We start from the raw sequence: 14,607 nt of genomic DNA, 5'->3' as shown, positions 1-14,607 counted from the left end.
GGCAGACTGATCAGAACTACAAAAGTTCAATCTACTGTTTCACATCAGACCCACAAAACTTGACAGTTTGTCTGTGTATCGCCATTTTTCTCAGAGATGGCTGAACGATCCGTCAAACAGTGCCCGGCAAATGCTTTAGGCAAAAAAAAAGGGGGGGGAAAAAGAAAGTTTGCTTGATTACATTTTATTCCCCCTCAAATCACTCTATCGTGCCTAAGCCTGAGTAGCGAAGTGAAACGTAATAGTAAATGATCCCCAACCCCATTGGAAGTGTTTTTGTCACCAAAAAAATATTTTGAAAATAAATAAATAAATCGATTTCTTCAAAATGCCAACAGGATTAGAACAGCACCAGGCAACGTCAGGTACTCATGCTAGTATTTTATAAATTTAAACACATTTGGATCAAGTAAATGAACAATAATTAAATAAATAAATAAGTAAATCGAGCTGTTAAGTAGCCAAGAGAAAAGATGTTCTATCCAATCCGATTTGGGATAATGACTGACAAAGCACAAGTAACAATCCTTACTGCTGGATTTAGTCGGCAGGTAATTGAGGCATAACACTTCAGAGTTGTGCGCCGCCAGCAAACGAGTTTCCTGCTGCCCGTGCAAGTCGTGAATCCTGCACGAGGTGAAAATGTGTCACCGTAAGTTCGACGAACAACACAATTCCAACGTTCCGATGGAAAATGGCAACAATCCCTTCGACATACTTCATACAGTCGATACATGTGCAAGCAAAGCAGAACGAGGTGAAGAACTGGCAAAAATTAATCAACGTCAGTCATTCTTCCCAAAATATGGTGTTATTGTCACCACCCCTCTGACAAGGCCGGCATGAAAACGAGCTTCATCTGAGTGACCGACCGGCCACCGGACCAATCATCTGTCAATTTAAAAAAAAAACGTTGAACATTTAGCTTTCATGTTGCAGATATCTATTCCTCATGAGATCATCCTGTGATTGACTGAATTGTTGACAAAGCAGCAATCTCAGTCACTTGTCTTGTGTATGTGATATTTCAAAAACTGTTTTAGATTTAGCTTTCACATTAGATATTATTCCTCATACCACCCAACAGGTGGGGGACCTAGACGATCAGCTCCTTGTTAACAGTGAGAGATTTCCTCCTCCACCGAAGATGAAGGAGGTTACGTTATCACCCCTTTCTATTGGGTCGCCGAAATAGGTGACCCTTATTGTCAGTAATTCTGTCTGTTTGTTTGGATGTTTGTTTGTTTGTCATCAGCATAATTGGTAGTAAACATGGGTGGATTTTGACCAAACTCGGGTCGTAGTTACATTTTATGACCGAGTGCTTTGGAAATTGTGATGGTTGCTAGGGACGCTTTGGTTCCCTAGTAACAACCGAAAAACCTTCAAAATCGGTACCGTTCACGTGAAATCAATTCCGAAAGCCATTATCCCACGTAGGATTATTAAATTTGGCACGAATGATCCACAGGTGATGGCCTGGTGTTGGCGTCGTAGTAAGGGAAGCAGCTTGGGATCCAAAAGGTCCTGAGTTCAAGCCACGTTGGCCGCTTGAATTAATACACACCAGGAGGTTGACTCAGCCTGTCATCCTTCCGAGGTCAGCAAAGTGAGTACCAGTGTACTCGGCCCGGTGTATGCCCCGGTTAGAATAGGCGTTCCATATCCCTGTGTCGTAAGAGGCGGCCAGGGATGCGTCAGGAAGGGCATCCAGCGTAAAACCTGTGCCAAATCATTATGCGGATCATAACGGGTGATCCGCTGTGGCGACCCCTAACGGGAGCAGCCGAAAGAAGAAGAAAATCTACAGGTGATGCTCTATCAAATATATTCTGGTTTTTGTGATATATGGAATACTTTACCTGCAGCGCCCCCCACAATTAGGGTATGCATGAAAATTGGCAAAAATTGAAGGCCCCCTAGCAACCAGGTAAGTGCCTCGATACGAATGAAACTTTGCAGGTTCATGGTACTCAATGAGTACTACAACTTTGCCTCAGGACATATTGACCGATTTCGCTTTGGTCAGGGGTCAACGGTCAATTAGTGCAAAAACTGATAATATGCGAGAGATGGAGGTGCCTTCGCGCCAAATGCTACTCCTCCTAGGGTTATGGTCGGATGGTCATGAAAATTCACACTAATCGTCTGGAATACATTGTGCACAAACGATAGCCGGATTTTCGATTTAGATCTTTGTTCACCCACAGCACCCCCTCGAACTTTGGGGATTTCCGATTTCAAACCGCATTTTCGGTACTTTTCATTCAAATGGATATTGAGTGGTTATCGGTCGATGGAACTGGATGAGATTTGATATGCATAATCTTAAGGTGATTCCCTATCAGCTATACGACATCCATTTTTCTCTATACATTGTTGTAGTTTTCCGCCCGCTCGGCGTGCGGGTGACCGCTTTTAACTAATCACAGCCACGCACCCACCGGACGTGGCAAACCTAGTCGCAGCTTTCGGATAAACGCCGAAATCCAGCCACGGGTGTGTCTTTTATCACACCGAAAATCAGCCAACTATTCTGTCCACGCGCAACAGAGTCCGATCGCCGAATTGTCGATTTACCTAAGTATGCGCGCAGACAGAAATGCCGGGGATTTACACCCCGACAGGACCTGCTTGGAAACGAGCCGCTAAACAGCTCGCTCCGTTTGTGATTTGCCGAGCGGTGTATATCACCAAGCCCCGCCGGATCCGATTACTTTATCGGCTATTTAAAAGCCTGCTAATATCCCGAATGAAATACGGCAGCTCAATTAAGGGAAAGGACGCAACGAACAGGTCAACATTCACACAAGGACATTTATTCACAAAGCACGTATGCAGGCATCAGGCCCGTAGTCAGGGCTCAGTATTAAGGGGGGCATATGAACTGGATGGGGGGGGGCACAATTATTATATTTAATCTTTTTGATAACCCGGTATACTACAAACTATTGTATTCATGCAGCATTGACGCATCTATACTGAGGTTGCCGTCGCATACTAACCAAATTGATATCAGCGAGATTTAATATGTTCCGAAGTTTTCAGCCTAAATTTATTCGAATGCAGGAGAGCCGCAACAAACTGGCACATTCACAATGCAGATATTCAATGATTAGACAATTGGCACCAATTCAGGTGCACTTATACAAGGTGTTGTCAAGAATTAGCATTAGAAAATTAATATACCAGAGATACAATGACTAAACGGGGGAGGTCGGCACCAGAATCAGTGCACTTTCAAATAAGATACAGTGGGCTATGACCTGCGATCATCACGTTAAACTATCAACAGCAAATACGACCAGCCTGAAGATACCACAAGGTCCGCATTGAAAGCAGTCAATTACACAGAGGTAAGGTTATGCACAAAGCACTAGATATGGGATATGCAAAGCACCAAACACAACACTTAACTTAAACATCAGAAGTACAAAGCAGCCGATCACAGCGGGTTTTGACCACAGCCACACTGCAACCACAACCACACACGCATCACCAGCAGTCACACACACAATCTGAACTCCTCGTATAGTTTTTATACCGCTGTACTCGCTGTCAGAAGAGCTGCAGGTGACGCGTCTCGGTGTGGAATCTTCTGAGGACCTTCTCCTTCCATTCATTCAGGCATTTACGTGCGAGGTCTCTCTCGATGGCCAGCCATACCAGTTGTGCCTTGCGTGCATGGCGCAGGACCGTCGATGGTCAGTGAAGACATTCCTCAATGTTGAGAATGAGTTTTCACACATGGCCGTGGACGCACTAAATGTTAGTCCAAGTCTCATAGCAGTCACTACACTTGGCATGGCTTCCAGCGTTTTGTGGTATGTTGAGAGGAGTTTTTGTGTTGTCCATCTCTCGTTTGGCTGCTTTTCTGTCTGTGAGCGAATAAACTGCTTTGCAACCACACACTCTGTTTCACTGATGGTTGACTTTGTTAATGTCATGATGTGCTGGAGCAAGTGGGGATCCAAAAACGTGCCATTTTCGGGATTCAAGGCAGCGAGTGAACGGGCGAGTTGTGTGTTGCGCTCACTGAAGCGCCGAGCGATCTCTCCAAGCACAGAGTCAGCCGCGCTGTAAAAAACCCTCTGCAGTTCCGTCTTGTCATTGTCGTTGTTTTGTCCTGTAGTCTCCAAAACTACAAACTGTTCCAAGTTCTTATGCATTGCGCGTCTCCGTTTTGGTGGTGCAGGTGTAAAAGTGTGAGCATCGTTGGCCTTGTTCCACAGATCAGTGAACTCATCCTCAGAGCAGAGTTTCTTCACGCACTCTGTAGCACTCGCCACCAGTTCCAACCCCGTTAGCAAGTCCATGTCCTCTGCCTGCAAGAGTCTATTAGGGCCATCTAACAACATCAGCAGTTTTTGTATAAAGATAGCAATGAGCATGAAGTCAGGCCCAGAGACTTCCCGCAAAAGCCCAATAGCCTCCATCCTCATCTCTGCACCGTAGGCGCGCTCTGCATCAATCTCCAACAGCAAGGATGTGATATCCTTAAAAGATCCTATGATCACAGATACGGTGGCTAAATGTCCCGTCCACCTTTGACCAATAAGTCGTTTTAACCACTCACCTTTATACTGTGCAGCAACAGTGGGCTTTCTGAAGAATTTGAACAGGCAACAACAAACCCCGAGGAAATCAGTGACAGCTTTCTCTGCTGCCAGTGCGTGGACAACTACCAGATGGAGTTGGTGATTTAAGCAGTGCACATAGGGGATTTCTCTTTCCAATATCTCTTGCAACAACTTTTGCACCACACCGTGCTTCCCAGCCATCACCGAAGCCCCGTCGTACACCTGACTTAATATTTTTGACGTGTCAAGTCCTGTTTTTGTCAGCTCTGCAATTATTAGGTCTGTCAATGTTTTTGCATCTCCAGCGTGGGCTGTAGCTATTGTGAGTAGACGCTCTGTTGCTTCATTTGATGCCGATACAAAGCGAATGATGATTGATATGTTCTCACATTCAGTGGGGTCCCTCGTCCCATCCACCTTGATGGTAAACCACGATGTGCCTACTTCTTCCACGATGGCATCCATCACAACATCACTCAATGTGCAGATCAGTTCATTCTGCATTTCCGGACTAGTATAGCTTGCGTTTCGTGGGATATGCTTTATTATTTCGGCTAGCTCGGTGTCTTTTTTTGAGTGTGTAGTTTAAAAGCGAGAGGAAGAGCCCACTGTGCCCGTCTGACATATCCTCAAAATTATCAAGGCTCCCTCTTAAAGGTATCTGATTTTCGGCGAGAAATCCCACAACATCGATAAGAGCAGACACATAGTACCGGTTTCTATTTAGCTGGTCAGCATTGAGGAGTGTGGAAATCTCCTCACCACAATCGATGCGCCTCTCATTCTCCTTCAACCTCAAAACACAAGTTAAATGTTCCTTTGAAGTTGCGTGTTTGTGAAACCCCGTCTTTCTCAACGGCATGTTTCCAATTCCGGTAGCCTCGCACTGTGAAAGCAGAGTCCACTGGGCCACGTCTAGTGCTAAACTTCCTACATGGATAGCAGAATGCTGCATCTGTCTGCACACTGTATTCCAGCCATTCAATAGTCTGGTACCACGAGGACACAAACGAGTGACTCTTGTTCTGAAACAGATGACCAGGGTACCGCTGTAGAACAACTTGATTCAGTCTCTCACTTCCAAGATCATCGGGAAGCGGCTTGACAGTCACACCCGATCCCGAGGCCGCCGCAGAGCGTGGCAACTCGGCTACCTGCGCTGGGGCTCCAGCTGCAGGGCTAACGTTGCTGGCTTGGACAGGTTGGCCAGCTTCTGTCGGTATTTCATCAACATGATAGTCTCCTCCTCCTACTCCGCCTCCCACAACATGTCTTTCATCATCTTTATTTTCGTTGGTTGCATTTTTTCCTTTTCTGAGCCATTTTCATATATCCATCATCCACGTCTTTTTCTCCTGCTGCTAGCTCGCGCTCTCCGCGACTCGTCCCTCGTGACTCGCGTCACTAATCTCACGACTCGCGAGATTTGACGGTTGACAGTTTTATTTATTAAACGATGCATGCATCAAAAACAGGTTTTATCTGCATAATTTCAAATGTAAGCACGATTGCAAACACACAGTTTTTTTATTGTATTATAAAATTACTTTTGTAAGATAGAGGGTTGACGGGTTGTGAAGGTCACGCGGTGCACGTGCATTTCATCTTTAATTATGTAAATTTATGTCTTTTCCTTAATCATATTATGACTATATTACATTTATACCTAACTTACAACAATCAGGTAACCTGCTCAATAGGGCCTCCATATCGAATACGCCGATTGACTATTCCTTAAAACGAAATGATCCATTATATATATATATATATATATATATATATATATATATATATATATATATATATATATATATATATATATATATATATATATAAATATAAATATAACCACCCACAACATCGACATTCGACACGAGGTCTTGCGGCTGTCTGTCGTTGGTGCTCGTGTTATTGTCTTTTATCTTGTGGGCTTGGACTGTATTGTCTTGCCAATTGCTTTTGGAGATACGCTGGCAAGCGCACACTTATCTCTTGACTGTTATTCAAAGAGGGATATTATTAAAGAACAGTTTATCCAAGAAGGCCTTATTATTCACCACGTTGAACATCTGGAATAAGGGTTTTAGTTCACACAGGTGAACTCTTAAACAGCAAGGAGTTCACAGTGGGCGCTCATCCTGAAACACCAAGTTGTTCACAGGGTGCAACAGGGCATAAATGGGTGGCGTACAAGTGGGGCATTGCACCCAAATGCCCCCCCCCCCTAGCGACGGGCCTGGCAGGCATGCACGTATGCATTTATGCAAGGCAAACACGCATGCAATTATGCAGTCAACAAAAGCAACGCAAGTAATACAAGCACGACAAAAGAACTACTACCGTTCGATTATTTATTTACATGCACTTAACAGTTCTACTTAAGGACATGGCGCCACAATGTTCATACAAAGAAACCCCAGGAAAGGAGCGGTTTTTTTTTAATCGCCCACCCGTCATGCCCCACCCTTCCCGGCACGCGGCGGGGGGGCGACTTTTCTCTGGGGGACACGCCCCCAACCGTCCTTTCGGGGCGGGAGTTGAGTTCCAACAGTCATTTCTGTTTACCGTGGATATCAGGGTGGGAGTTGAGTTGAGTTGCTGTTTTCCAACCGTCTTTTCTGTTTACCGACCATCGCGTTGGGTGGCAGAGATGTTATTCGTTGGGGAGGCTGGTTTGTGGAGATGTTGGTTGTGGTTGTTGTGGCTGGCGCTGTGGTGGGGATGGCGTGGTTGTTGAGATGCGGTTGTGGAGATGGTGGTTGTGGTTGTTCCAAAATAAAGATCGCAAAAGAATAATGGCTGACTCAAAGATCACAGCCCAGCTACACGAATAATTCCCTTTAGACCTCGGTGGGGAAATCTAATCTGAACACACACTTATCGACATAACTGATCTCTGGGATACCTGAATGGTGTTCTGTGAATTTCCACAACCATAACAATATTATAGTTTCCATGCTATATTTTTATATTTCCCAGCCACGGGTGTGTGGTTAATGGTACTCATGATTTCCCAGTCACAGGCGACCCATCGCCACCTACCGGCTTGTCTGTTTGTTTGTGTACAGGATAACTAAAAAAAGTTGTGGACGGATCCGGATGAAATTTTGTGGACGGGTCGAGTGTGTGACAAGGAAGAATCGATTCGATTTTGGTGAAGATCCCAATCTGGGTCTGGATACGAGAGTTATGTAATTTTTAATGCGATTCTTCACCATTGAGAGATCGGGCCAAAAACTATACATAACATGTTTCAAAAATGTATTGGGCCCGATATGTTCTCGTGGATCAGGCATTGTGTGGCAGAGGCGTGTGCTCTACCGAGTGCCCTTGTAGCTTTTAAATTATAAGAATCATTACATCATGGCCCTTAAAGGCAATGTAAGAATTGGGCCAAAGGCCTTATCCCATTGCAATGGCAAGTGTAAAATGAAACTTCAAAGTATTGTGACAGTTTTGGAAATGCACCCTGAGGGAGAGCATACATGGACACGTAGGAGGCCGGAGGACAAGTTATTTCAATAGTCTATGTGTAAGTAGCCCTTTGCCCATTATGTAAGGGTTTGGGGTGGCATGCGTTGAGGTTCATTTGTGTTTCCCCGGTGTGATGTCTTCCCTTCCCCATCTGCTCCTATCAAAACCCCATCGGTCCACCCCCCCACCTTGCCCATTTCAACAATTTCCCCACCCCCGTGCTACTTTCAACACCCATCAGTCCATTCCAACAATCAGCTCCTTTCAGTTCAACAACCCCTCCTTCACCCCATCAGTCTTACCTTCAACCGCACAGCCGGCCGATCTTCCTCAATCCATCTGCGGTCATTAATCCTTCGGGCCGATCGGATTACCTTCACCGCATCGGACATTGTCCTTTCTCACATGCATGTCATTGGCACGAAATGCAACGCTTTTCCCCAAACGTAACAAAGTGCAGCACATCTCACATGCACAGTACAATGGCGTACTGTACAAAGGGTGTTGAGCGCACAGGGAGGAGCTGGAGGACGCCTTCGGGGAGGAGCGAGGGCTGTGTTGAAGGCTCCCTCAGAAAGTGGCATTTTCGACAAGCTGCGCACGGATGAGGGAGGTTCATGAGAGACGAGACGAGAGAAAGCTGTGCCCTATGAGGAGAAAGGAACTCAGGGTTGGTCCTCATCCGTGTCCTAAAAGCTTGCCCAGCAAGAAGGAAGGTGTGCAGAGAAGGAAAGAGCTCATTGTGTGGAGGAGGGCAGGTCGAAAGCCCAGAACGTGACTTTGTTTCTGCTGTGCCTACGGGACCAGCAGATCCCCCATGAACCAAGCTGCTGACCGTTGGCATCTCGAGGACACCAGAAGGGATTTGCCTACTTGTTCTGGATGCCTCAGAAACACAGTAGCACATCCCATTGTCGTTCCACCACTCACCTTCCCCATCCTTTTGCCCCTCCCCAAGTATATTTGGGCTGTCACAGCCCAGTTGAGCTGTACGAGGTGAGGGAAGGAGTGGATTCCACACTCCATACTTTTCTTTTTTTCTTCTTCTCCCCAGATTGAATGATGGTCATACGTCTTGTGCGTAAATAACATTGCACAAAAATACCCATTAGGGTTAAATCTGCTGTTTTGTGCCTTTTTACCTCCTGCCTGTATATACTCGCTTTTAAATGATGGCCTGCTTGTGCGTTTGTTAATAAATAATTGTTAGTCATTTAAAATCCGTCTCAGTTGTCCTTTCCTTCATTGTTACGACAGTGTACAAGCATAGTTAGATGGGGAAGTTGTACCCCACCAATTGGCTCTACCAGTCAGCCAGCGTACGGTACACTCACCGTATCGCTCGGCAGTGACCCAAGTGTATGCTGAGGGCACAAACTCGGTTTATCGAGTCACCTCCTTATATTAGGTAAAAGAGCCCGACGGATAACCCTGTTGGAGTTGAAGAGGTCAATTGATGCTCATGGTTGCCTAGCAACCCGACAGACCACGGGGTTATCCGCAGCTGGTAGCCTCAGGACGGGGTGATCGGAAGGAACCCGAGGGGTTTCCCTCGTGACGAGCCTTGAACCCTGGGCCGTAACAGTATTAAAAACGGTCAACTTCGGAGAAATGACATCACCAACCGAGACCCTCTGGTTACCAGTTACGCCATCTTTATGACACCCCTTTTCCCTGCACTCAGTGGGGCAATCAAGTGGCATTTCCTTCTCCCTGTGGTTTCTCGTCCATGCTCTATCGTTTTCAAATGCCGAGTGTCGAGGAAGCGACACATACCATTTCTAAAGTCTTTGGGATGACTTGAGCAGGGTTTGAACCACCAAAAAATTGTTCCACCCATTGTTCTTAAGCAAAAGAGGGCATAAGCAGTTCGATTGTATGATGAATGACTGGCCTCACCTGACATTACCGATCCTGTCTCCTGAAGCAAGCTCCTGACCATCAGGATTGATGCAAAGGGCCCTGAGGCCACCAACAACCTCACAGGATACAGACGAAGCATCTCTTCCAACAGCCTCTTCTATATGAATCACTTTTAGTGACTGGAATGAAACAAAAATACAATGAGAAAGAAAATAAAGTTTGCCTTAAACGGTACGGACACGGTCGGCCTTACTCACGTTGACATTTTGATGAAGCCGCGAGGCCTTGCTGGGTGACGCGTAAGGTCGTGCATGCCACATCCTGAGGGTGTTGTCATCAGAAGCCGTGATGAATGAACCAATAGGCAGAGACAGTAAAAGTCCTTCAGGGAGTTCAGGGTACATCTGAAAGGGGGGGGGGGAAGAAGTCAAAATGGCTCCAGATAATAATAATTATGCAAAAGGTCCAGATCCCACTGAGAATTTCAACTCTGGTCACAACATAAAAAGCAAACGTTGAAATTTACTCGTATCATCATCCGGTTGGGTTTCCAACACACAAGTTATTTGTCAGAACCAAAACTACAAAGAGCTAATACAAGAAAGTGTTTTAAACAGATATTGAGGCTCATGAAAGGGGCATGGAGAGGGAAGCATTACAGTTGGCCCACAAAGACTTGTGAGGGAACAAACACATGGCAGCGGAAGTTGGGAAGTACAAACAGGACAAGGTATATGGAAAGCAGACAAAGTCCGACAAACGTGGTAAACATGAAAACCCTTTCAAATCGATAGGTTGAGGAACCCAGCTTGTGCACCACAAACCCCAACAGATGCTATTGGTACTCAACCAACATTATTCCAAGAATAATGCAGAGCATGATGAACATGTGCACATACTAGCTGTATACAAATTCTCGATGTAAATGTGTATCGTGTAGCGCCACCTCCAGGTGGGGAAGGGTATTACAAGTCTCCACCATTTACACTACAGCATTCCTGTCCCCACGTTTTCCAGTGCAGCGAGGCGTTTTGAATTATAAGCAGTAGGCATGTTTTTAGTTCATGCACGCAACCCAGGAGTATATTTTTTTGCCAACATAGAGCTGGCAGTTGCCGATACACCGCCCAAATAAAAGGTATGCATCAGAAGAATGTGTTGCATGCCTGAAACAAGATCGCCCGTAGGACGGGTACTTTGCAAGTTTTGTCTAAAGCAGCATTCAAAAACAAACAAACAAACCCCAAAACAACAACAACAACAACAACAACAAAAAAGACCAAGGGAATTCATAGAACCCCTTACCCTGCACAGACTTGAGGAAAAGACTTGGGCAGGGTCTTTTCAACCCTTGCTTTGCGTTTCCAAGCACAATCAATATTTACTACGAGTCGCCATTTTGTCCGACTCTCGAAAGTCTCCCGCCGAAGAGTGCCAGCGGCACATTCGATTGGTCGAGATGGCCATAATGATGAAAAAAAATTGTCTAAGTACTGCTAAACTGGTAATGTGGTGGCTTTGAGTCATAACTTGTAATACCCTCCGCCATGTCGACCAATCGAAAATGCATCAGAATAAAGAAAAATGAAAGGATAACAAATAAATAAATAAATAAATAAAACACAAGCCGTGATGATGTGTGCTTGCATTCCCAAATGAAATAGCTCTACTATGCTGCCATGATAATGCAGAGACATTTAACATGCATACCTATTAGTAGAAGATTGGTAAATTTATAAGCAATGTTTGATCGGTATCTTTCCAATCGGTGCTTTAGAAAGCACTTTCACTCGCAGTAGCCGTAATCAAGGTTTCATCGAGTTAGCACAGAAGGAGGGAATAAGAATGTCGCATTATATCATACCTCAACTCCCCAAACACAGGCAGAGTGGTAGAGCGCCGAGAATTCACAAGTGATGTGTTCGCCGTCGGGGGACTCGCCAACGTGCCACACATAAAGGCTGTGATCGCTGTAGGCACAAGCGAGCCAATGGCGTGCACCGTTGTGACTCAAAGCCAGCACGTCAGGAAAGCGAGCAACATTTGGATCCTTCTGTGGCTTCCTGGAGATGACGAAAGGTTACAAACCCTGAGACGAAGCAGATGAACCATTTAACAATCATTAAAAAAAATTTCAACAAGACGTACGGCAACTCAGTTCCTGGCGTCATGTTTTCCCCCAAGCAATGTGGTCGTGGCAAGTTAAACAGGAAGTGAAGGTCCATGGCAAACACGCGCACCACTCCATTTGTACAACCGCAAAAAATCATTCCATCACCAGCTGCCAAGCATAAGGCACTGCTAGCCTGTCATAAAAGGTACCAGGTAACAGGTGGGAAGGAAAAGGGGCAAAAATTCATCACAATCACAGCTATATTTTAAACATTAAACCACCTGTTCAGGTGGCAAATGTAAAAAAAAAAAATATATATATATATATAAATATAAATATTTATCAATAATAAATAAATAAATATAAATAATATATATATATATATAATACATATAAATAAATAAATATATAATATTGTTATGGAAATGGCCCTTCGTATGCTGCTAAATATAGGATTAGCTCAGATCCCCCATTAAATGCATGTTTAGCTAGGTTGTTTGGTAAAATGGACGTTTCATGTGTGTCGGGAGTTGAAAGACGGTTTATTGTTTGTGCGGTGGTGGTGGATCGGGAGCTCCCTCTTCTTCCTTCCCTGTCCCGAACGAGGCCCATCCCAGTCGGCTGAGAGGGTGTGGCCAAAAAGAGGAAGTGAAACTGAGGGGAGGAGTTTGTCAGCTTCAAAAAGGGGGAGAAGCCAGTGTCTCACAGCGAGCGAACAAAGACCTCGTAAAAGAGAGAAAGGGTTCAGTTTGGGGAAAACAGTCGCTCTCGAGACGTGCTAGTGTTTCGAAGCGAGCGAACGAAGGAGGGACAGCGTTGGATCTGCCGGGAGAGACGCTGAACATAAGCACGCCGAGTCAGCATTTTTGGCAGTAAGAGCAGCTGCCTGCACGTCAAGTCTGCCTTTTTGGGCAGTGGGAGAGGCGGCCTGCACGTCGAGTCGGCGATCGACTCTTATGAGGAGGTGATTCTGCCGTGAGAGACGGCGGTCAGCTTTGAGAGGCGAGTGTAGAGAAGGAAAGAAAAGGTGATTCTGCAGAGAAAGACACTGAGAGGATGGAGTTGACAAGTCGGGCTTCGAGGCGGGAATGCAAGAGAGGAAATGATGGAGCCTCTGACGGTCCTTGCTCACCTCAAGGCTCGACACGTTTGACGATCCGCTTGCCGGAGCCAGGCACCTCGATTTGGGCCTTGTCTGGTGCACAGGCCAGGCCTGGATTTGTATGCTGGACCTTGAGAGAAATCAGCTGAAGCCCATCGTTGATCTGACGGTCTTGTGCCGTCGATCTTACGCCGGGGTCAGAGCTCGCGGAGACCGCGTGCAGTGCAGAAAAGGCAGGCGAGCGCCGTCTCGCCACGCGGCGTGTTCGAATTCGAGCTGGGGTCTCGAATCCGTGGACATCCGCTTGTTACGAGCGACATTCGTGCTTTTTGACACTTTCCTCTCGTCCATGAAACATCACCAAGTACTCTCTTGTCTGCACATGTTGTATAAGGCATATATCGGTAGGGACCCCTCGAAACCTGTAGTCCATAGTTCCCCAGTTAAGAACGGGTTAAAGATTGTTAATAAAAACATCGTCATGAATGGTTTGCTTGTGTTGTGTTGTGTTGTGTTCCCCGATAAATCTGGTTGGTTCGTATGAAGTTGCCGCCATGGATAAATTTGTGCCGCGTCGGGGAACGATCCGTTCGATTGGCATATAAAACCAAAATTGTTACAGACTGGCAGAAAACGCTCGGCATCTGACAAAACCAGTCTGCAACCGGGGTTCTATTTCCCCAACTGGTAAGGTTCAGGATTACGTTGGTATCGCAATTGAAGACGCGTGACCCGAGGCCTGTGCTGAGCCAGCCGGCGTTATAAACCCCGGAGACGGCGGTGGTGAGGGTGGCGCCAAGAGTCGGGTGAGAATCCCGCCACCCCGGATTCGCAACAATATATATAAAACCTTTGACCTGCGCTATAAAAAAAAGCCTGGTGTTGGCGTAGTGGTTAGGGTTGCGGCTTGGGATCCAAAAGGTCCTGAGTTCAAGCCCCGTTGGCCGCTTTAATTAATACACACCAGGAGGTTGACTCAGCCTGTCATCCTTCCGAGGTCGGCGAAGTGAGTACCAGTGTACTGGGCCCGGTGTATGCCCAGGTTAGAATAGGTGTACCGTATCCCTGTGTCGTAAGAGGTGACCAGGGTTGCGTCAGGAAGGGCATCCGGTGTAAAACCTGTGTCAAATCATTATGCGGATCATAACGGATGATCCGCTGTGGTGACCCCTAACGGGAGCAAGCCGAAAGAAGAAGATATAATGTAATATATTGTTGCGGATTTCGCGCCCGCCGGCGTGCGAACGGCCACGTAACTCGAATCGCGGCACGTCGCCCACCGGACGGACAATCCAGTCGTGACCCTCTCGGACTAACGCCGGGAACCAGTCACGGGTGGACCTTTCGGTCTCACCGCGATCGAGCCAATCAGCCCCCGCGTGGGATAGGGTTGCTCGCCGGGTCGACCTACCTAAGTACCCACGCGGAGGGTAGACCGGGCGATCGCACCTCGCCGCAGGTCGACTTCGGACACA

The 14,607-nt window shown here is 46.3% G+C and overlaps 1 protein-coding gene across 7 annotated transcripts in view; it reads right to left on the bottom strand.

Annotated features, from left to right (window-relative positions):
* The window catches only part of LOC147020473 (mitogen-activated protein kinase-binding protein 1-like), a 179,987-nt gene that overhangs the window by 66,743 nt on the left and 98,637 nt on the right, over positions 1-14,607 (bottom strand). For all 7 annotated transcript variants that reach the window (XM_085895835.1, XM_085895833.1, XM_085895834.1 and 4 more), the window contains 5 exons: positions 12,066-12,223; positions 11,782-11,980; positions 10,175-10,321; positions 9,954-10,096; positions 533-627 (listed from right to left, as the gene is read on the bottom strand). In XM_085895835.1, the coding sequence (XP_085751961.1) occupies positions 533-627; positions 9,954-10,096; positions 10,175-10,321; positions 11,782-11,980; positions 12,066-12,223 (742 nt within the window). The remainder of the gene's footprint in view (positions 1-532; positions 628-9,953; positions 10,097-10,174; positions 10,322-11,781; positions 11,981-12,065; positions 12,224-14,607) is intronic.

The sequence above is a fragment of the Eptatretus burgeri genome, chromosome 9, assembly GCF_056783735.1.
Source record: "Eptatretus burgeri isolate ZD-2024b chromosome 9, Ebu_testis_v1, whole genome shotgun sequence".
Classification (NCBI taxonomy): Eukaryota; Metazoa; Chordata; class Myxini; order Myxiniformes; family Myxinidae; genus Eptatretus; species Eptatretus burgeri.
This window is presented reverse-complemented; position numbering and strand designations above follow the sequence as displayed.